At 33.8% G+C, this 23695-nt stretch overlaps 1 protein-coding gene across 1 annotated transcript in view; it reads right to left on the reverse strand.

Moving 5' to 3' along the window:
* The window catches only part of LOC148954442 (integrator complex subunit 13-like), a 25390-nt gene extending 5124 nt beyond the window's left edge, over nt 1-20266 (reverse strand). Inside the window, exons 1-3 of the mRNA XM_089086272.1 lie at nt 19770-20266; nt 19189-19296; nt 5368-7083 (exon numbers count right to left, since the gene is read on the reverse strand). Coding sequence (XP_088942398.1) covers nt 5368-7083; nt 19189-19280 — 1808 coding nt within the window. The 5' untranslated portion in view covers nt 19281-19296; nt 19770-20266. The remainder of the gene's footprint in view (nt 1-5367; nt 7084-19188; nt 19297-19769) is intronic.
* Nucleotides 20267-23695: the final 3429 nt, after the last annotated feature.

Consider the following 23695-nt stretch of genomic DNA (forward strand, 5'->3'; position numbering starts at 1 on the left):
TGTTAAAAAATCTTTAGTCATTAAGAAATTTCAACGACCATCCTGTTGCAGAATTCCTATCAAGTCAAACAATAAAGCAAAAACGAAAACACCTAAAAAACCCTAATTTTAAACAGTTTTTGGGAAACACGGCGAAAGTAAAGTACAACTGATCTGAAAGTAACCATAACTCTAAAAAACAGAATTTTAGTAATTATAGATACATGAAAATGATTGGCTTTATACGCTGATTCCAAATACATAAATTTCCTTAGGTTTAATGTTATCTGTCAAAAGCTAAAACCTTGAGAATATTAGCCTCAACATGTGATTGGTTGCAATACCCTTTTTTTTTGGCCAAGCCATGACCTTCCTAATTGAAGGATATGAATTAGAACCATGGGAACGTATTTTCATCGTATTTTGCGCATTTTTATTGGAAAAAACACTGAAAAGTCATATTAAGAGCTATATTTGTAACTTTTTCCCTGAAAATTCCTTTTTTTGCCAAGCGTTGACCTCCCTAATTGAAGGGTATGAATTAAAACAAAGGGAAAGTATTTTCAAAGTATTTTGCTTATTTTCTTTTGAAAAAAAACATTGAAAAGACATATTAAATGCTATATTTTTGAGTTTTTATCTGAAATTTCCTTTTTTTTGCCAAGCCGTGACCTCCATAATTAAAGGATATAAATTAGAACCAAGGAAACGTATTTTCATCATATTTTGCATATTTCCGTTGGAAGAAACACTGAAAAGCAATATTAAGAGCTATATTTGTGAGTTCTTCACTGAAATTTACTTTTTTTCGCCATGTGTTGCTCTCCACAATCGAAGTATATGAATTTAGAATCCTATGAATATATTTTCATCGTATTTTGCGCATTACCGTTTGAAAAAACACTGAAAAGCAAAAGATAAGCATCTATTTGTGATATTTTAACTGACAATTCTTTTTTTTTGCCAAGCCGTGACCTCCATAATTGAAAGATATGAATTATAACCATGGAAACGTATTTTCATCTTATTTTGCGTATTTAATTTTGAAAAAAACACTGAAAATCCAGATTAAGAGCAAAATATGTGAGTTTTTAACTGAAAATTACTTTTTTTGCCAAGCCTTGACCTCCCTAATTAAAGGATATAAATTACAACCATGGGAACGTAATTTCATCGTATTTTGCGTATTTCCGTTGGAAAAAACATTGAAAAGCCATATTAAGAGATATATTTGTGAGTTTTTCACTGACAATTCTTTTTTTTTTTACAAGCCGTGACCTCCTTAATTGAAGGATATGAATTAGAACCATGGGAACGTATTTTCATCGTATTTTGCGTATTTTCGTTGGAAAAACACTGAAAAGCCATATTAAGAGCTATATTTGTGAGTTCTTCACTGAAAATTCCTTTTTTTGCCAAGCCTTGACTTCCATAATTAAAGGATATGAATTAGAACCGAGGAAACGTTATTTCATCGTATTTTGCGTATTTTCTGTGGAAAAAACACTGAAAAAGCCATATTACGAGCTATATTTCATCGTATTTTGCGTATTTCCGTTGGAAAAAACCCTGAAAAGCCATATTAAGGGCTAATTTGTGAGTTTTTCACCGACAATTCCTTTCTTAGCCATGTCTTTATAATCAATGGAATATAGTTCCTTGTATTTTACATATTTTTGATTGGAAAACACACAAAAATATCATATCATATGAACGTACATCAAACATTAGTGGGCTTACAAGGACTATCCATTATTTGCTTATATTGTTCAATATTTCAACATACACTAATTTCTTAAACCTCAAAACCCAGAAATATACACCCTTAACGGATGACTATTTTAAAAAATGGTACTAGGTCACGCTATTAGAACAATAATTACCTCTCTATCCATCGTTCACAGGGAAAAGATTCAAAACAATACTTCATACATCATTTGGTCTAATTGCGACAAACGTGGCATGTCCAATGCAGATTAAAACCAGAACAGACCAGAAACTTATAAAAAGAAGAAAAAAGGGAATTGCACTCAATATTTTGTCAACGTACTAGCGTCATCTAAGTGAAGATTGGTGTGGAACATAACATGTTGTTTAGGTTTTTCTAAATAGCCTGACACTTTTTATAGAACTTTTTGTTGTAGAAACTTTAAAACAGTCTCTTTTTATTTGAAATTAAAGTGGATAATGCCCAATTCACAGGAGGGGTATGAAAACTATGGTTTTAACAACGATATGCAAGACTAGAAAGAAATGTCTTTAGGATTTACCCCCCCCCCTTCCACCTCAACCGTCTCTCTTGAAATCACCACACCCCTACCCCCAAAACTCAAATTTTCCAGAGGATTTTAAAATCCCCCCCCAAACACAAAATTTCTAGGCACGTATCCTCCGCATATTTAAATATTTTCGCTGGTAACCCTGCTTACCGAAGCGCTAGTGCTACCTAAGTTAAGAACTATGACTACAATATGTTGTTTTTGTTTTTTCATCATAGCCAGGGCACTTCGTATAGAAGGAGTCATCGCAAAAACTTTGAAAAGGACTCATTTGATTTGAAATTAAAGTGGATAGTGACCAATTCACAGGAGGGGGCGTGAAAACTATGGTTTTTAACTATGATATACAAGACTAGAAAGAAAAGTCTTTAGGAGTGGGGCTGCCCATCACCTCAACCCTCGCTCTTGACATCCCCCCTAAAGTTGAAATCTAATCTAAACTAACATAACCACAAAATTACACAATATTGCATAGAAATACCAAAACCATAGGTTGAGCTATGTCAGGTTAGGTTAGAAGTTAGGTTTCTCCACGTTTAAGTTAGGTTAGATTAGGTTAGCTTATTATGAGCGCTCATGATAAGCTAACCTAATCTAACCTAACTTAAACGTGGAGAAACATTGCCCCAGAAAACAATTCATTTTCCAACTAGTTGACAAGTAACTTCTCCCCAGCAAAACTTTCATTTTCCAACTAGTTGACTAATAACTTCTCCCATGCATACTCTTTCTCTATCTCTCTCTCTTTCACTATTTCTTTAACACTTTTCTCTTTTCAAACTACTGTCTTCCTATTAGTGGGTTATATTGTTTTTGTTTTTTTTAGTCGAATAAAACAGATTCATCTGCTGCTAACTTAGCTGCGCGAGCAAAATCATCATTAAATGGCTCCAATCCAAATCTCCACTTTTGAATTAAAATCAAAGTAAAGAACCATTATCTCATTCAAATGGCGTTTTTATTGACATTCCTGTTAATGATTACAATGAAGTTAGCAAGGATTTGCCCTCACCTAGAAGTATTTCTTCAAAAGATGTTGATAGAAATATGATTGTGAAAAGTGAATTTAGTAGTGATATTAAATTTTTACAAGAATAAAATTATATGTTTCAGTTTATTGCTGTAATTTTGTCAAAGCTTGTTACTATTCCGTTACAACTTCTGTCTCTCTCCCTGTCTCCCTCTTAATGGGAGATGTAATTTGAGTTATATATTGTGCTTTGAAGCCAGGGATTTTTTTTATTAATTCCCTAATTCATTTTCCAACTAGTTGACTAATAATAGTTAGAATTTATTGTGAATAGCATAAAATATGTTAATAATACAGTTTTTTTCTAATATAATTATCACTATTGTTACTATTCAGTTACAACTTCTGTCTCTCTCCCTGTCTCCCTCTTAATGGGAGATGTAATTTGAGTTATTTATTGGGCTTTGAAGCCAGGGATTTTTTTTATTAATTCTCAGGATAATTAGTCTTATAATACCTGGTCCCAAAAGTCAGATTGAATTTGTCAAAGCTTGGAGGGTTATTCCTCCTGTCTGTTAAAGAAAACGGATGCACATTTGAAGTTTTTTTCATTTAGATCTTGCATTTAATGGACGTATATTGTGTATGTTCCTTCATTGATCTGTCTTTGTTTCTTTACTGGAGGAATATTTTTGTCTTATTTTTAGAATTTGTAATTAATTTTGGTAAAATTCTACTTTAGCTACCTTTGACTATATTGGAAAGGGATTATGTTGGGAAAATGAAACTTTCAAGGATGGGTCTATGGGCTAAAGTAAGCCCTAGGAAGGTATTTTAAAGTACCTACTTCCACACCTTCTCCTTCTAGAGGGTCCTGACCTTTAATGACCTTTAAAAATATGTGTTATAAAAGTGAAACCTTGCAATATAGCTCATCTGCTTAAATGAAGTACAGCAATAATTTTTTCCTATTAATAACTGCTAAAACATAATTTACAATTTTTTAAATATATTTAAATAAATTTCCTAAGTTTTGAAAAAAAAACATAAATTTGCCAACTAGTTGAAAAAGAACTACTGAACAGCAAAACTTTCATTTTCCGACTAGTTGACTATTAACTTATCCGCAACAAAATTTAATTTTTCCATCTATTTAAAGAATTAATTTTCCGCAGCCAAACTTTAATTTTGCCAACTAGCTGGAAGGAAACATTGGCCTTGAAAACAATTCATTTTCGAACTAGTTGACTAATAATAGTTATAATTTATTGTGAATAGCATAAAATATGTTAATAATATAGGTTTTTTTTTCAAATATAATTATCACTATTGTTACTATTCAGTTACAACTTCTGTCTCTCTCCCTGTCTCCCTCTTAATGGGAGATGTAATTTGAGTTATTTATTGGGCTTTGAAGCCATTGTTTATTTACAACTCCCAGAAGGTAAGAAAGTATCCAGGTGGGGTGGGGGGGGGGGGTTAAGGTTTGATCACTATACCCCAAAATTTTGTTCAACTCGTAAAAACTGCACAAAATGTATATGAATAATTTTTGACGCGTTTTAAAAATTTTTTGCTACCCCCGAACAAAAATCCAGGATAGGTCCTTGCCTAAAGGTGTGCCACATTTTTCTTCTTTCATTTCACATTTATGGTTCATTTTTATTCAAATATGTTTTTTTTTTTTTGTTGAAAATACTGGATACTCTTTTCTTATGCAACTGCTAATCCTGCACTTTATGGGGTTAGCAAGTGCAACCCATCCAACAGCTAATCCAGTCATCTCGCACTTTACGTTAAAGTTCAAATTTTGTCCCAATCCTTTAAGAATGACTCCTGAATCACAAAGGCCGTTTAATTAGGATAAAAAGCTCTTTTAAAAGTACCAAAAAAAACCTTTCGCGTAAAGAGTAAGGTATTGACGAGGGGGCAACCCCACTTATATTCGTAACAATTTCTGTTTATTTAAGTTTTAATCTTGCTCCTTACTTTCAGTTGAAGAAACTTTTAAAAAATTTAATTTCTGATCTTTTTTTTAATAACGCTGGGAAATCCGGCTCCCCCTCCATGGGAAATATCCTTCCTCCATGAAAAATTAATCCATGGAAAAATCCCCTTCTTCTGCCAGAAAAACCCCACCTGAAAATCCCTTCTCCAGCTTTAATCCTCCCAACAAGCTCAACTCTTCTATTGGACTGCTCTTCAATTACATTCTTTAACCAATAATCATAGAGAGATTTTGGCTTATCACCCTGCATCACTGTAAAGGCCTTCTTTGCCGCTGGTGGAGAAGCCGGCGAATCAGTATTGGCTCTAATGACTCCCTTTTCGTCAATTTTTTCACTAGCAAGACTCCGGCACTCAAGCAAACAATCTAAAACACGATGATGTTGTTTACTACGACAGTGAGCTCTTAAATATTGTTCTAACTCTGTAAGTAAGTTCTTATAATGCTCTTCCCTTTTTTTAGACCTTGCAGACGTAATGTTACTAACTGGTAGAGGGTCCCCACGGTTCTCCATACCAATAAAGTTATATATTACCTGTTTACATTGGTTCACTTCCTCTTCACTGAGGTTTTCTTTAACAATGACATTGGGGAAAATACCCATAATGTTTTGGCAAGCAGCCAAGTAACTCTTTGATGACGTTATAGGCCAAAAAGTAGTATACCTCTCAATTTTATTATAAGCTTTAATAATAGGTTCCTTCTCCATGCTAGAAAACGGTGCTAGCCGGCAAGATTTCATTATATCAGCAAATACATCAATTCTGTAATCGCTTACTTTACCGCCAGCTCCTTCACTTATTGAGGGCGGATCTTCTAAGACACTACGTGTTGTGACTAATGTATGAATGAATATCTCTCCCCCATGGGATGACAGCATGTGCGATAACATTTTTGATCCACCGGGTTTAGGCATTTCTAACATAACAGAACGTCCACCAAGCAAGAAATTTGTTAAACAAGAAGAGGGCCGGCTATTAACATCAACAGCAGCAATTCTATAAGCGCTTGAGCAATGCCACAAGTCATTAATACTCACCCTGGGTGTGTTCCACTTCAAAGTGGCAGTGCGGTATTCACATCCTTCTTTTACTGCATAAACTAAACCCCCAACATCACCACGAATGAGTTCTTCCGTTGCAGCTGACGGGTGAAAAATTTCAACATCATAGTTAGCACTTGAACTTGCGTTCTGTTCCTCTTTCATAGGAATTCCTGTCACAGTTGTCGAAGTTAAATTATAATGTTTCAAAACAAGGGCTGTCATAAAATTTGACAGATTCCCAGCCCTCACAGAATAAACATCAGTATATGTTCGTAAAGATTGGTCAACACAAAGCATTTCTGATATTTTCGAAACTTGAAAGTGATCAGGATAAACATTTAAGAAGACTATACTTAAGCTTGTTATTGGAAGTCCTTTTCCTGAAGTAATGATATCTCGGTTTTTCTGATTCAGCAGCTCTTGACACATTACTTCCAAATTTCGCACATGTTTATCATCATTGAAACTCCCAATACAAATCAACCGACAATCGTTCTTTATTTTACCCATTTTTTCATTTTCTGTTGGCTCACTTAATGAATCTAAAGCAGCCGGAATACATCTTCCAATCATGGAATCAGAACTAGCAGTACGAACACTGCTAAGCAAATTCATAAAATGGTTTACATTTTGGGATGCTGTGTCCCACAGCCCAATTTCCAACGCATCATCATCACAAATTATATAGCGAATAAAACAATGATTTGGGTAAATGTCCCAAACTATTCTTGAATATTCAAGGCATGCTTCTAACATAGATGTCCATACTGGTTTTGCAACGTTTTCTGTTGGAATTCCTGTCCTAAAAATGAATAAGCCTAATTTTAGAACAAACTCGAATAATAAATTCAAATTCCGTAATAGATGAATGTTGTTACCTTTTATTTTCAATTATTCTTGTACTTTTGAGTATACAGGAACACTGATTATGCTAAATGAAAACAAACAAGTTTTTTTCAACTCAAAGTAAGGAGTAACATAAAAATTTAAAACGAACAGAAATTATTCCGTATATGACGTGGGCTACAACCCTCTCAGCCCTTCGCTTGTTATGCTAAAAATGTTTAGTGCTTTAACAAAATCTTATATATTATATATATCAGTAATTGTAAATTGATTGGTAGCAATCCACTCACATAGTTTGTCTCCTTAAGAATTAAAATGTTGGATTGTTATTTAGATTATGGCCAAAAATTTGAATATTTAGTCAAAATTTTCAATGAACAGCAGTTTGTGAATAATTGCTTAATAACATTTTTACTACAGAATTTCAGGTGGACGGGGTAAACTGTTCATATGGATGAAAATTCTGCGTGACTTTTTATCTTCTATGGGACTAAGCGATCGCGACATCTACAATAGGTTTAACTGATGTTTAAATACAATGTATACATCAATTTAAATACATTGAAACGTTGTATAGAAATAGGAAAAGATAGATATTACCATATAAAATCGCTGAAAAACAAACTCCTGGTAGTACTTGCCATCACAAAAACTTCCTAGCGAGGCAAATGATGCGCTGCCTTTTCCATCCCTGTCCCAGTACCCAGGTAAATGTAATACTTTATGGTACATAGATAAAGACTTTCGCAGTTGAAGTGGCACTATTACCACCCCTCCCCTTGCACCAATAATAAAAGAGTAGACCAAAAATACTTTCGTGAATCAAGAGGGATTAGAAATCAATTTCTACCATATCCCCTTCCCCAAAAATCGTTTGTATTTATCTGAGGTACAATGAGACTTAGGATATTTAGGCATTAAAATACATTCTTTGAGGCATCTGCCTTAAGTGGCAGCCATGCGGCATCAGAAGAAGAGGATGCCCCCACAATATCCCCCTACCCACAAATGGCCTATAGCCCCTCCTTCAAAATAGTTGACGTGCACTGAAACATGACTGTATACAATTTTATGTAATACAAAGACAATCAGTTTAGTTAAATGAAGCTTTAAAATAATTATCAGAAACATTTTTCTGCGATAAGAAGCAAGGTATCACCCCGGCCCACTGTTGTTCAGGATTAGTCTAAAAGAAAGGAGATGAGAAACTAACTACTATTTAGTTTCCCTTACCTTTTCTATATTTACCTGAAGGCTCATCGAGAGTTAGAAAAGGAGGGCGTTGAAACGCACTCTTTTAGGCATCTTCCCCCATCAACGCAATGGCCCACCGCCCCTCCTTCATATTAATTGATATGCCATTATACATCACTGTCACGAAAAACAACTGAATAAACTCAATTAAATCCAGCATTAAGATAAATATCCATATTAACATTTTATCGACTATGTGACCTTATAGGAACGGGTACGCCAATGTGCAGTATTGCTTCCTCTACAACTCGGGAGCTCAATCTAAAATTTGTTGATACTTTTAAATCGATTGGCTATCTACAATTTCCAATCGATGGTCCTTTTCAGGGCAAAATTCTAGATTGGTGCTATAAAATGGTAGAGTAAAGCTTCCTGGAGGCAAAATCTTTTTAGTAAATTAAAAAGGACACTAGAATTTTTAATTTGCATCCAAATGAGCCCTCCCCCGACTTCCTAAGACCGTCGGTTCAAATTAATGTGATCGGCCCTCTGTTTTATTTAAAAACTCTTTGAATGAACGTAAACTCATTAATTTTTAGTTAGGAGCGACTCGGGCCAATAGTAGCCAAAACTCTAAAAGGAACTTTGTAATAATTAATACATCAAAAGAATTTTTTATGCTGATTCAAAATAAATAAAATTAATTAAGTTTAACGCTACCCATCAAATGGAGTGAATCTGAGAAAATTTACATTCTTTTCAAAGTAGAGGCTTTGAATAGATTGGGGTGGAGGAGGAGCGTGCGTAGCTGTGTTGGCCTCAGGCGGCTTGGTGCTGCGATGAGTTGTTAGTAGTAGTAGTAGTTAGTAGTTTATATATATACATATATATATATATATATATATATATATATATATATATATATATATATATATATATATAATCGGTGCGTACAAACAGCTCCTCTCATTTGATCTGCCATCAGCGGTCCAATTACCCTGGAACACGTATTTTGGCAGAAACTTTCTCAAAATACCTTTGAAACCTACTTGAGACTTCGAAACCTATTTTCAATTCCTAAAAACATCTAATAATAACATTACACTACTAACTACCGATTTTCATGTATGTATTGGACTAAATTAATTTAAAATTAGTTTCTTCAAAATTAATGTTCCAACGTTGAAGCAAAGTTTCGCGTCCAAGAGAAATCTGACTTGTCTACCCGTGAAAACATCTAATGTCGCTTATGTTTCTACGTTCTCTGGAGCACTCGCACCCCGGTCCGGGTTTTCATAATGGGTGAGATAGGACATGATCATACTGGATAATTATATAAACTGTGGTTCCATTGAACACTTTCTAAAAGAGGCCAAACTCAGCAAAAACACCCTGTTTTACTCTTGTTTGACAATTATGAAAGCCACATTTCAGTAGAAGTAATTTCCTTGTTCAAAGATAACGACATGTCACCCAACTTTTCCTCCCCATTGTTCCTATCATATCTACCCCCTTTACGTTTTAGTGCAAGCACCATTGAATCATGCCATCAGGGAGTCATTTGACAGTTGGACGCAGTTAATTCCTGGTGAGAGAATTTCAATACATGAAATAGCAAAGTTGTGCAAGCATCCCTTTCTGGAGAAGCTGAATCCTCAAAAATGACAGCTGGTTTCGAGAAGGCACGAATATTGCCTTTAAATCCGGATGTTCTCACAGAAGCTGATTTTCAGCCAGCTGAAGTGACATACTGCCCAGACCAGGCTGAACAGAGTGCCCCGGGTCTTTCCAATACAGATGATCTTCACCCTGGTTCAGCTTGATTTGCATATTCAATTTAAGTTTCGCTCTTTTTAAGATGGCGGAATTCATTGAAAAAAAAAATCGCCAAAAAAAAGTGAATAATTAAAATTTTTTTTACTTGTAAAAAGAAAGAAGTATTTTCTTTTCCAGTTCTTACAGCATAGAAAATAAAAATACAATTACAGTGAAATAAATTCTTGAACTGATGGATCTTTCAACAATTAATATCATTATATATCAAATATTCAATTTGATTTTGTTTATACTTTCCAAGACTGTTCAAGACACATATAGTTTTCAGTAAAGCGCCAATGACGCAGTAGGTTTTAGACTTTTACAGTGAGAGAAGGAGGTCATACCCAAACTTGTTTGTAGTGATTTTTGTTCGTTTCAAGCTTGATTTGCATATTCAATTTAAGTTTCGCTCGTTTCAAGATATATTTATTCATTTACATTAACATGCATTGTATTATTGTTTGCATTGAATGTTTATTTAATTTCTGTTCGTTAAGTTTCATTACTACTTCAATAGAAATTTTTTTTTTTCGTTTTAAACTTTATTTTCATTTTAAATCTAAGAATTACTATTTTTAAGATCAATTTATTAATTTATAGTATTACTTCCTGTATGTTTTTGCTATGATTGTTTATTTAATTTCTGTTCGTTTTGGGTTTCATTTATTCTTTAATAGTAATTTCTGGTCGTTTTGAGTTTGAATTTTAAAATGTATTTTTATCTGCTGAGATTAAGTTTAAAATGGCCTTTACTTTTCTTTGAAAAAATTATTTTTCGTAAAGTTTTTTTTAATTAATTTTTGTTCGTTTTTGATTGCAAAAAAATTTCAAGTTTTTAAAAATTCCTTATTTCAAAATCAAACTTAAAAAAAAAAATCCATCAAATTATCAAAACTGGTATCAAAATAGCAATATCAAAGTGAAATAATGGTTGTGTGTCAACCTTTGAGTTTTTATTATCTGATGTTTGAACTATTTTTAACAAAATTGCTATCTCAAAATTTTTATAGGATGGGTGTGGGGGAAAAGGGCGTGTGGGGACTAATTAAGCTTCGGTCTCTTTTGACTCTTTAAAAGTGAACTAGAACTTTCTATTTTCAATCAAATGAACCCTCTCTGAAGTTTATACGAGCATACCTTCTATAAGAACCATATATATCTCTACAGTATAACTTACAGCGCCTGTCTCTGGGCCATGGGGGGTTGTGTCGACCCTGGAGTTTTAATATCCGATGTTAGAAGTAATTTTAACAAAATGGTCACCTCAAATTTTTATCGGATGGGTTTATCCATCTGTCTGAAGCGAAAAAAGGTTTGGCGTTAATGTTTTTCATTAATTACTGTTTGATTGTCTTCTGAACATATTGTTATAGGTCAATGCTCTATATTTCTATTGATTCATTGATTTTAAAGAGCTAATATTGTTTAAATGATTAATTAGCTATGAAACGAATTATATTACATATATTATATTTTCGCAACATTTGTTGATCTCGGAGTTTTCGTTATCTGACCCTTGAATTTTTTTTTAACAAAATGGCTACCCCAAAATTTTTATCTGATGTATTTGGGAGTGAAAGGGTATGAGGGAGGGGCTAGTGGCCCTTCGAAACTGAACTAGAAATTCCAATTTCCAATCAAATGAGCCCTCTCTGAAGTTTATACGAGAATTCCTTCCAAAACAGCTATATATGCCCCCAGGGTATAACTTATGATTAATTAGTATATATAATTATTATAACTAATGATTAATTAGTTATAAAACGAATAATATTACAAATATTATGTTTGTACAACATGTGTCGACACCGGAGTTTTCGTTATCTAACCTTTAAACTTTTTTTTTAACACAATGGCCATCTCAAGATTTGTATCTGGTGTATTTTGTGGAAATGGGGTGTGGGGGGGAGGGTTAGTTGCCCTTTGATCAATTTTGACTCTTAGAAGCTGGACTAGAACTTCCAATTTCCAATCAAATGAGCCCTCTCTGAAGTTTATACGAGAATCCCTTCCTGCCCCCGGGCCCTGGGGGGTTTGGTCGACACCAGAGTTTTGTTATTTAACATTTCAACTATTTTTAACAAAATGGTATTTTTAACCCTTGCATATAAAGCACCTCTGGGAGGAAAATAATAAAAAATATTGAAGCTATATAAGATTTATTCATTCATTTATGTTTGCACTGGTTATCTTTATGTTTGTCAGATAGTTAATTTTAATTTATGTTCGTTCGGCGTTTCGTTTATACTTTAACAGTAATTTCTGGTCTTTTTGAGTTTTAACTATAACAAAAATTAATTTCTGTTGGTCTTGAGTTCAATATGGCTCTTTACTTTTCTTATAAAACTTATTTTTATGCAAGTTTTTTTTAAATTAATAATAATAAAACATTGAAGCCTTATGGCCTTTGCTATAGACAACTTAATTACATGCCTCTGATAAATCAAACGTGATTTTTTCACGCAACAATGAATGGATCGAAAAAATAGCTTCAAAAGACAGTAGTTAGGCTATTTCATTTGTTGATGCGGAAACAACAGGATCGTTTTGATTAGACCATTTTTCGGATTTTTTATGACACAATAATTTAGCATTTATCGCAAAGTATGTATTTTAACCTTATTTCAAGTATGGCTGTAATTTTAAGTATTTTAGCATTTTCAGTTTGAGAGAATTTCTGGGAGTAATTGGATAGAAATTTTTTTATCTAGTTCTTATTAGTGTATTTTGATGTGTCTTAATGTCCCTTCGAAATTTCTTGAAACTTTTAATTTTCTTCCCCTTACAAAACTTTACCTTATTAAAGTCTTTGAGGTGGAGGCAGACTAGTTGACATAAAGAAGAAAACTTTAGCGTAGACAGTAGGAGAGGGGGAAGGGTGAGGGTGGAGACTCATCCAAAACGGGGCGGACCTTCATTTACCTTCTCCGTTCCCGAATTAGGAGATTAGACTGACTCATTGGGCTGTAGAATGTTGTACCGTTTGAGTTGTGGAAGACGTTAAAATACTCAAAAATACTCAAAAATACTTTATATTTTTATTTATTGCAGGATTGATTTCACAGATTGTGGAATGGTGAGCCCCCTGGCCCATGATTTGGGTGAGCTCCAACTCATAATATGCAATTTTGATTAATTGTTCCGTGTTATGTGCATATATTATTCTATATATGTTATTTTGAGTTATACTTTTATCGCATTGCGTTCATTTTTAAGCCTTGAGATATAAACTGAAACCTTAGCATAGACAGTGGGGGGGGGGAAGTCTCCCTCCTCACATGCATAGTTGAGCAGCCGCAGAGAAACTAATACAAATGAAAATAATATGTCTTTTGAAAATGTCTTTTTTCAAAAGACACGAACAAAATCGTCTAAAGGAACCTGAAGTGCTATCTCTGACATTTCCATTGATTCTTTATTACCGTTACTATCAGATGTAAAATTTAGAATATTAACGAATGGGTTTAGTCGTCCCCTCACTGAATAATTTACACTCGGAAAACCCGCCCCCTGGGAAATTCCTCCCCCCAAGAACATTTTCTTTTCCTGCTGATTATTCACCCGCGTTAAATTTCACCCAGCAGAAATTTCCCAGCCATGGAATATGCTCCCCCAAACATATTCCCCTCAGATACTTTCGGATATTCATAAAAATCGAAGCTGAAATTTCTACTCGACTTTTTAGGTCAGAAGCAATGCTATAGCATTACCTAAGTAAAGAGCCATAAGGGTTCAATGAATTAATATTTATTTATTTTTCCAGGGGCACTTTATGTGGAAGAGGTGGTCGCATAAACTTTGGAACCGGGTTCATTGAATTACAAAATAAAAGTTATATTGCCCTTACACCAGGGGAGAATCCAGGATTTTTTAGGGGGGGGGGCGCAAAATAGGTTAATCCGAGAAACTTTCGGTAGGAGCACGTTTAATTAAAGCAACCTTGTGTTAATTAAGTAAAATACATTACTTTAGACTACGTTAGGGGGTGCGCGCCCCCTCGCCCCTGTCCTGGATCCGCCACTGTCTTACACTCTCTGTTTCTTTCCTTGTTAGGGAGAAAAGCAGATGCCTAATATGTGTGTGTTAATACCAAAACATTTTAACTCTCATTGGGCCTTCAGGTATAAACAAAATTAGTTCAAAGTACGGGGTGGGAGGGGGGATTGCAATTTAATCCCTCTTGATTCTCTTGAGTATTTCTGGTCTAGGCTGTTTTTATTAGAGGAAAACTGGGGCACTTTACAATGGACAATTTTCCTGAGGAAATTTACCGACGGTTGGTGGAGACTTCTGGGGGAGAGGAGTTTAAAGACCTGTGTTACTGCTAAATAAACTAAAAATTTTCACTATTTTCGCTTCATTTTCTTAAATTCTTATTCTTTCATTTAATTCTCTCTTTGATATTCCGGCATATAAAGATTTATTTCACAGGAAGGGGGGGGGGTGGCTGTAAAGATCGATACTTAATCAATTAAAAGTAAAGAGTGTGGAATTTTTCTTGGAAGTCTTTCCGACCAATTGGGGAACTTCTGGGGAAAGGGACGCCGGTTCCCTATCCAACTTGAAGATTCCATAAATTGTCACAAAGTCGTCAAATAAAAGACGACGAATTAAATTCTCAATGCATATTTCTCCTTAGAATATGGCCCTCTTCAAATCCCCTTTGAAGACTTTATCTTCTTGATAAATGTCCCAGGGTATCCTCACTCCCCAGCTTTAAAATCATAAATTATGTAAATATAAACAAGAGCTTCTAAACCATATTATATCGAGGAGACGTTGATATAGGGATTCATCGTAATTATAGTATTATAAGTGACAAAAATGACATATTTTGCCCTTTTAATCATGACGGCTAACTTTTGTCAGCACCCCAATTTTGAACCTCTGGGTCTTTTAGCCTAGTTCTTAAATCTCCAAGAAAAAAAATCCTTACTTTCTTTGGAGCTATGGTCAGGTAGGAGAAACTGCTTTCATCTTAGAGTTTTCTGAACTAAATTGGACACGAAGATTTTATATTAAGCTCTAGCAACTCGTCAAACGCGGGCCTGACTAACCTGTGTTACGGATAACACAAGCTTTGCCGGAATCGTACCATCTGTATTAACCTATGTTTTGTCAATGAAAATGACCCCAAGTCCCCTTTTATGAAGCCCCCTTTTTTGCAGTACTTACATTCATTTATAATAGTGGAGCTGAAATGACTCCATTTGTTTAGCCGGGTCTGTCCCTAGATATCAACACCGTAATGAAGGATTGGCAATTATATTGGATCGAAACATCATTGTATTTTTTTTTTTTATCATTTTCAGTATTTTTTCATTTTTAATTTTTAGGTCAAATAGTATAAAATTAAAACCCGAATTCACATATTGGGCATACCAGTCAGCACACGTAAAAAGAAGAAATCTAATAACGGGTCTTAATTCAAAATGTACAGTGTTTAAATATGATTAATAATAAAAAAAAATGACTGGTCTTAATTAGAAATTGAAAGTTACTACTACCAGTGCCGTATCAAGGATTTTGGTTCATTGGAGAGGGGTATTTTTTTGTTAGGGGGGAGGGGTAGAATGGAAAATTAAAGAAAACATCAAAAGTGAATTTTTATGCATTTTTATGAGTATGGCAAACATTTCGCTTGGGGGAATTTAAACCTTTCAATCCTTCCCATGAAGACAGCCTGACTATTACTACAAATAACAACTTATCACAACACCAAGTCAAGTCACCTGACATTACCCCAGCTACGCACACTCATCAAGACATATATTGTAATTATTTAATTGCATAGAACAATTTTGGAGTAAAATCAAGCCTATGGCCCAAAGACTTTTCAAAGAATTTCATTTAAAAAATCTACTAATGAGATTAATGATAATGTATTACAAGCAAAATTTTAAAATAAATTTATAAATTCCAAGCCAAAATTTGTTAATGATGCATAATCCTATGGAAAGTCAATTAAGTTGTAGTTCTAATAGAACAGTATATACAGTTTATACATGCTTTTGTTTCTAAATGATTTTTTTGGTAATCAACAGTTTTTTTCTCAATGTCTATGAACATACAGTCAGTAACACTATCAAACAGACAGCAGACTTTTCAATAATGGAAATTTTTTTCTATAGTAAGATGGCATCTTAGTACTTTAAAGCATACAGCATACCATATTGCTATTATTTGACTGCATAGAACAATTTTGGAGTAAAATCAAGCCTATGGCCCAAAGATTTTTCAAAGAATCCCATTTAAAAAATCTACTAATAAGATGTATTACAAGCAAAGTTTTAAAATATATTTATAAATTTCAAGCCAAGATTTGTTAATAATACATAATCCCATGTAAAATCAATTAAGTTGTTGTTCTAATAGAACAGTATATATAACCCTTGCCCCTGAAGACTGTGGGGGAGTGTCCTGCTCAAACATATTATCTCCAGAACTTTCAACTACGTTGAACAAAATGGCTAGATCAAAATTATGATTGGATGCGTTGGGGGAAATGCTGGGCTTGGAACGGGTGTCAGTTGCCTTGGAATCACTATCGACTATTAAAAAAGGAAACTAGCCATTTAAATTTCCAATCGAATGAGCCCTTTCTGAAGGTTCTACAACAACGTTGTCTATACAAAACCTTATATGCCCCCAAACTTACAACCCTTGCCCTGAGGGCTGTGGGAAAGTTGTCATCCTCAAAGACCTAATTTCCAGAACTCAAAACTACGTTCAATACAATGGCTGTCTCAAAATTTTGATTGGATGTGTTTGGATAAATGATGGTCCTGGGGGGGGGGGCTATTTGCCCACCAATCACTTTTGACTATTAAAAATGGCACAAGCCCTTTTAATTTACAATTGAATGATCCTTTTTGGAAGTTTCTACGACAACGCCTTCTATAAAAAACCTTACGCGTCCCCAGGGCATAACTTAAAACCCTTGCCCTGAGGGTTGTGGGGGAGTGTCCTCCTCAAGAACATATTTTATATCTGGAAATCAACTACGCTGAACAAAATGGCTATCTCAAAATTTTGATTGGATGTGTTTGGGGGAAGGTTGGGCGTGGGGGAGGGGGGGGGCTAGTTACCCTCCAATCCCCTTCAACTATTGAAAATGGCACTAGCCCTTTGAATTTCCAATCGAATGAGCCTTTTTTGAAGTTTCTATGACGACACCTTCTATACAAACCTTATATTTCCCCAGGGCATAACTTAAAACCCTTGCCCTGAGGGTTGTGGGGGAGTGTCCTCCTCAAAAATAAATTTTCTATCTGGAAATCAACTATGCTGAACAAAATGGCTATCTCAAAATTTTGATTGGATGTGTTTGCGGGAATGATGGGCATGGGGGGGGGGGGCTAGGTGCCCTCCAATCACTTTCGACTATTAAAAAGAGCACTAGAACTCTCGATTTCAAATCTAATGAACCCCCTTTGAAGTTTCTACGTCGACCCCTTCCATATGAAGTGCCTCTGGGGAAAAAAAACAATAATAAAACATTGGAGCCGTAGGGCCTTTACTATACGCAACACTACAGCATTGCCTCTGAAATCTAAAACTTGCGGCAAACATGCGTTACATAAAGGGCATCTAATGAGAACTTTTTGAATGGATTAGCTTAAAACTTTAGACAAGAGGTTCAATGTACAGACTTGTCCCTAAGCAGTTCTGCCCCTTTCTCCCCTAAAGGGTGTAATTAAAAGAGGATGTTATCCCATCAAATCCATATGTTGATTTCTTTAAGTGAGATTTAACAGATGTGCTAAAATTAGTGATTAAATTGGGGAAAAGACTAGAAAAATATTGAGCCCTTGATGCATGTGGTGACACCAATTATTTTACACTTTATTTTTGACACATGAGGTTTGCAACCATTTTTTGTATACAAAAATTTGCTTATATCCCTATATGGAGATCCCAAAAAAGGAAAGAGAAAATTGTCAAAATAAAAACTCAGTACCCTAAAACGGAATAATGTTAAAAAAAAATATTGGTATTAGAGCATTATATACTCCATCCAGGTTTCCTAGAAAAATATCAACAGAGTTTATAAGTACTCAAGAGAAGAGAAACATTCTTTTTAAACATACAAAGAAGGAGAAGTAAGTAAATAGAAACTCAACACAAATTAATACATAAGTAAATAAAGAGTATAAGATCACATTTTCTCGTCAATATTGATGACATAGTTGAAGTAATTTACAAAAGGAGCATTTTATTTCTGGTTTCTGATACTGTTCTTTGTCTGGGGTTACCTTGTTGTGCTTCAGCTCAAGATTCACAGTTGATACTAATTTTAAAAATTCAAGACAAAATTAGAAAGACATTTGGATCAATAGTATAACTACATGGTATCTTTCATCATAATATCTTAGTTTCCCTTTTTAATGTGGTAACCAGCCCCTCCCACCCTGGCCTTGAATGCAATCTATCCTTCCCTGTTTTTTCGAGAAATCAAAATTTGCAACTTTTCCTCAATTCACATTAACTCTTTAAATATTGTAGATTTTTACTTGGTTTTCCTATTTGTTTTAGTGACATTGAGTTATTTCTGAGATTTAAAACTAAAGAGTCCTTGGAATTAGCTACAATTTAGATAGATAACTTTTACTGTAAATATAAAAATATTCTCTCTACACCTAATCTTTTCCCTGTCTCCCAGAATTTAAAATATGCTTGAAGTATTAATTATTATTTTGTTTCAAATTCGACATATTTTATTCAGTTGTTTTATTCATTAATATATTGTAAATCATTGCTTTGGTCTGTTAGTTGAAGTATTTTTACAATTTCATTTATGTATTTTATATGTTCCTCAATTTTGAGTGAAATAAATCAATATCTCCCAAGACTTATTAGTCTGAGCTGCCAACAAAAAACAAAAAAACACATCTATCAAAATCCTACCTGGATATGAAAAAGGAAAAAATCTATTTTTCTTCTGGATAAAGCAGGAGAGCATAAAATTACTGAAATACGGAGACAAAAGTAGGTTAAATTCTGAAAAATGAAAATAGAAAAGCGTTAGTATAAAAAAAAGAATAATAACCTGCTCCTTGTTTCAAGGTCCACAAGACTTCCTGGATTTAAAGCTGTCTTTGTGGAGTGATCAAGTAGAAAAATTGTTTTAGCTTTAGACATCTTTAAAATTCAATTTCTGGAATAAAAAATATAAATACATATAATATATATATATATATATATATATATATATATATATATATATATATATATATATATATATATATATATATATATATATATATATATATATATATATATATATATATATATATATATTAGAGAGAGAGAGAAGAGTCTATGAGGAGTATATTTTGTAGGTTAACTGCCATCAAATGTGGTGCCTCTTAGTCTTTTTTCTAGATCCTTTCCAAGTATTATAATCATGTTTTGTCCAAAATATTGGATAAAATCATGAAGTTGCTAAGTAGCCTTTGCCCCAATCATAGTCCCTCTTAACTACCTCCTCTAAAATAAATATACCTCTGCAAATGCAAACAGTAGATGCAGATGTATGAGATTAATCTTTCTCAGTTTAATAGTATCAGATATCAGGCAGTCAATAGTATCAGGCATAAAAATACGTATTGATAAAATTAGCCCTATTACCTTAAATTACCTTAAATCACAGCTTGGAGTGAAATAAGGACTTTCGATCCTGTTGAATCACTCCTTATGATGACTGTTGTAGTTGGTTAAGTTCTGGTGGAAGATTCTGGTGCTTCCCAGTCAAACTTCCATGGTGTATCTTTCCACTCAGCATCCAGATGGCGTTTGAAAGCATCTGTTGATTCAGCAGCAACAGTGTTCTCCTTGAGGTTATTCCAGAGGTTCTCAATCCGATTCGAGAAGAAATTGCATCTTGCTCCAGTTGTAGTGTGATGTTTGCGGATTTGTCTAAGGTGTCCTCGTGTTTTGTGGGAGGTGTCGATCTCCAGGATCTCATTTTCTCGATTGGTTGAGAGGAGTTTGTGCGCCTGGATCATGTCTCCACGTTTCCGTCTGTATACTACGGTATACTTTCCGTCTGTATATCAGGCATAAAAATACGTATTGATAAAATTAGCCCTATCTTAATTATTAAAGTAGAGAAGAGGAAGAGTTAGCATTTGGAGCTGGTTAATACAGGATAGATGCTTTACATACAGAATAATTCCATCTACCTAACCAGCAAGAAACCCAGGATACTAAAACCCTATCTGAACAGTTAAATTTCAGTTCTTAATTTGTCTGGACTGTGAGTGTTATTGTGAAATTCAAGGTAGGAATCCATATAAGAGGAACATGTACTGTTGTCCTATAGCTATCCAGGCTTATCATTCAGCATCAGTTCATTTATAGCAAGTTCTATTTAAAACCCCTCTCTACCTTCACAACACTAATCTACTTTTTGCCATTTTTCTAGGGGGTTTCTTTGGACTAATTTTGGTTGAGGATTCCCACCATTCCTTCCTGAAGCGCGGGTATGCTTAACTAGGTCAAAAATACATATTACAATCATGATAACTTCCTATGTTTTGACTAGAACCACATCACAGACAATTATGCAGATTCAAAGGAGCAACTATGTTTATGACTATTGTAAACATATTATTAACATCTTAAAGAATACAAAAATATGTTAGTTCCTGGAATGCATATACCTGCAATGATAGATATTCTATAGACCACTCTTGAGAAGTAGAAATACCATCGTTGTGGTCCATATACCATGGTACATAGAAGAAGACTATTGTTTCTTATGTTTTGAATTATTGTCAACCTTTTTTTGCTAGCTTTATGAATATAAAGAGTGATTAAATTTGTTAAAAAATAATTTTTAAAAAAAGGTATTGAAAAAATTTCTATACATCTTTTTTTCTATTTTACAAGTCCAGTATTTTACAACAAGTGATCTATGCAGAGAGATGAATAGCCCTTAAAATCCAATATAAACTAAATGACACTACTTTAGTCAATCCTGATGAGTCTTTTCCTTAATTCTATGATATGACTGGGGATAAATATGTTGAAAGATTATCTATGTCTATAGACTATCTATCTATGTCCAGCCTCTTTTTTTAATTATAATCATTGCAGCCCCTTTTTGCTTACACAGTTTCAATAATACTGTGGGACTTTACATCCTTTTGGTAGAAGCAATAAATTCTATCTACAGGAAATCTGAATCATCTTTGGTTTTCTGTTGTAATTCAAAGTTGATAATTGAAGCCTGTTACTATGCAAATAATTCTGGAAGACCATAAAATCTTGAATTGCTACATGACATCATTTAAGGCAAAGTACATGCTTCATTAGGGCTTTAAATATAAATGCCATGAAGTGTAGAGCTAATAAAGAATCTTTATAGCCTTAAAAGCAGCAAAAAGGAAAGTAAGAGCTTGAAAAAAATTTCCTAGGTCCTACTTAAGGCAAAAGATCCATTCAGGAAGCTTTATTCACCAAGTTCAACTTAGAGAGTAAAAATCTGTTGTCATAGAAAATTTAGATGGTGAAATGATATTCTAAGTTATGTTCAAATATTAATTTTTAACCCTAACAAATAAAAACAAATAAAAAACAACACATCTGGAGCAGAGGAAGGCTTATTCATATTTTCTGTGTTATTATACAACAATATACTAAATTAAAATTCTTCCAAGCTGTACTGTGTAACCCTGTTTTTTGGTAACTTTATTGTTTTTCTTTGTTCTTGTATAGTTTTATATCTGCCTTTCATTATTCAGATTTACATATCTACTTTTTAGGTCTTGTTTATGAAGACATAAATACAGTTACGGTGGATTGTTTATCTTTTTGGTCTTCTGGTGAGGGTTTTGGTTTGCAGTCATGCAAAAGTCCACATAACTACTAACCTTTAAAATTAGATATTTCATTAAATCTACAACAAATAAATGAAAATAAATAATCTATAAAATAACTAATAAAAACTGAGTTTAAAACATTAGTAGCTAATAAAATTATAAATAATTATACAAAATCCAGTCATCATCACTCATTAATGATCCAACTCTCCCTCACTGCCCTCACAGGCCCACCCGCCCACACTTACACCCCCAGTCCACCTTATCTCCCCCTACCCACCTGTCGTCTCTTATCTTCTCCTAACGTACCCCCAAAATAACATTGAAAAAAAAAAACAACATCTGTTTGTGCGGTGGGGGGGGGGAGGTTTTAAGGAGAAATTTAAAAGAAATTAGAACTTCTTGTGAGGGTATAAAGAGGGAGTCAATTTATTAACTTGCCAGTAGAATATTTTACTATTGTGCTGTCTGGTTGAATTTCCTAGATCTTCATCAATTTTATTCATGGCTTCCACTTTACACTTCCTTAATTTTTATTTTAATGCTTTTCCCATTTTTTGTACATTTATCTTATTTTCATTTGATCTATCACTAAAATAATTCTTGTACAAGCCCTCCTAATCTCTATTAAACATAAAGAATCTTCACTAATAATCCTAGCTGTGTTTCTAACTTTTAAAAACCTTCCCAACATAAACAAGACTTAGCAGATTCCTTGTTACAATGCATTCCAGTCATCTGCCCTTCAAAAGGATAGATTGAAATCTGACCCTAAGCTATATAGAAAAGCTGGTAAAATTCTAGACAAGCTACTTTTTGCAATCTTGGAAAGGGGTTAGGTTTGGAAAATAAAACTTTCAGTAATGAATGTAGGGCCAAAAATATACTCCATGAAGGTATTGTCAAGCTACTATGGTAGTTTTCATCTGATTTCTAACTCTTAGAAATTTGCCACTTGACAGGTTTAAACCTATTGGAATTTTGACAGAACAGTTTTATACCTTCATTTTCATAAACCAGACTTAGCAGATTTCTCTTTTTCTTTTTTATTTTTGAAAATGCAATTCCTGTTATTTTATTATAATTTTAGTCCAAATCAATGGTGTTTTTTTTCTAAATTAAAAAAAAAAAAAATGTATTTGCAGATCTTTGAAACCTCATAAATTGAGCAAAGTTATGAAGCTGAGAACAGTTTTTTTGTAGGCCTACTTCATTTAAGCAGAAAATCTATTTTGCCAGATTCCACTTTAGTAACACAAAATTTTGGTAACATTCTAGTTTGGCTACTTTTTGCTAGGTTAGGAAAATCAAACTTTCAGTAATAACCTAACCCTTTTCTAAGACAGCAAAAAAGTAGCAAAACTAGAATTTTACCAAATTTTAAAAGGTCAGTACCCTCTACAGAGAGAAGGAGAGATAGTAACTAGCCTAGTTCAAAATACCTTCCTAGGACATGCTTTAGTCTGTAGACCTATCCCAGAAAATTTCATTTTCCTAACCTAACCCCTTTACAAGATAGCAAAAAGTAGCTTGTCTACAATATTACTCAAAGATTTTTAAAGGTCATCAAAGGTCAGTGCCCTCTCTCGGGAGAAGGAGTGGAGGTAGATAGGGTAAAAAACCAGTATCCAATTGAGAAAAATTATGTAAAAATAAAACCCTCACATCTTGTTAGTCTACCAAAGAGGAATTGGGAAGAATTGTATATGCTATATCAGAGAAAAGCTAAAA

Source organism: Artemia sp. Qi Xiang Cuo, chromosome 3 (assembly GCF_049724085.1).
Source record: "Artemia sp. Qi Xiang Cuo chromosome 3, ASM4972408v1, whole genome shotgun sequence".
NCBI lineage: Eukaryota > Metazoa > Arthropoda > Branchiopoda > Anostraca > Artemiidae > Artemia > Artemia sp. Qi Xiang Cuo.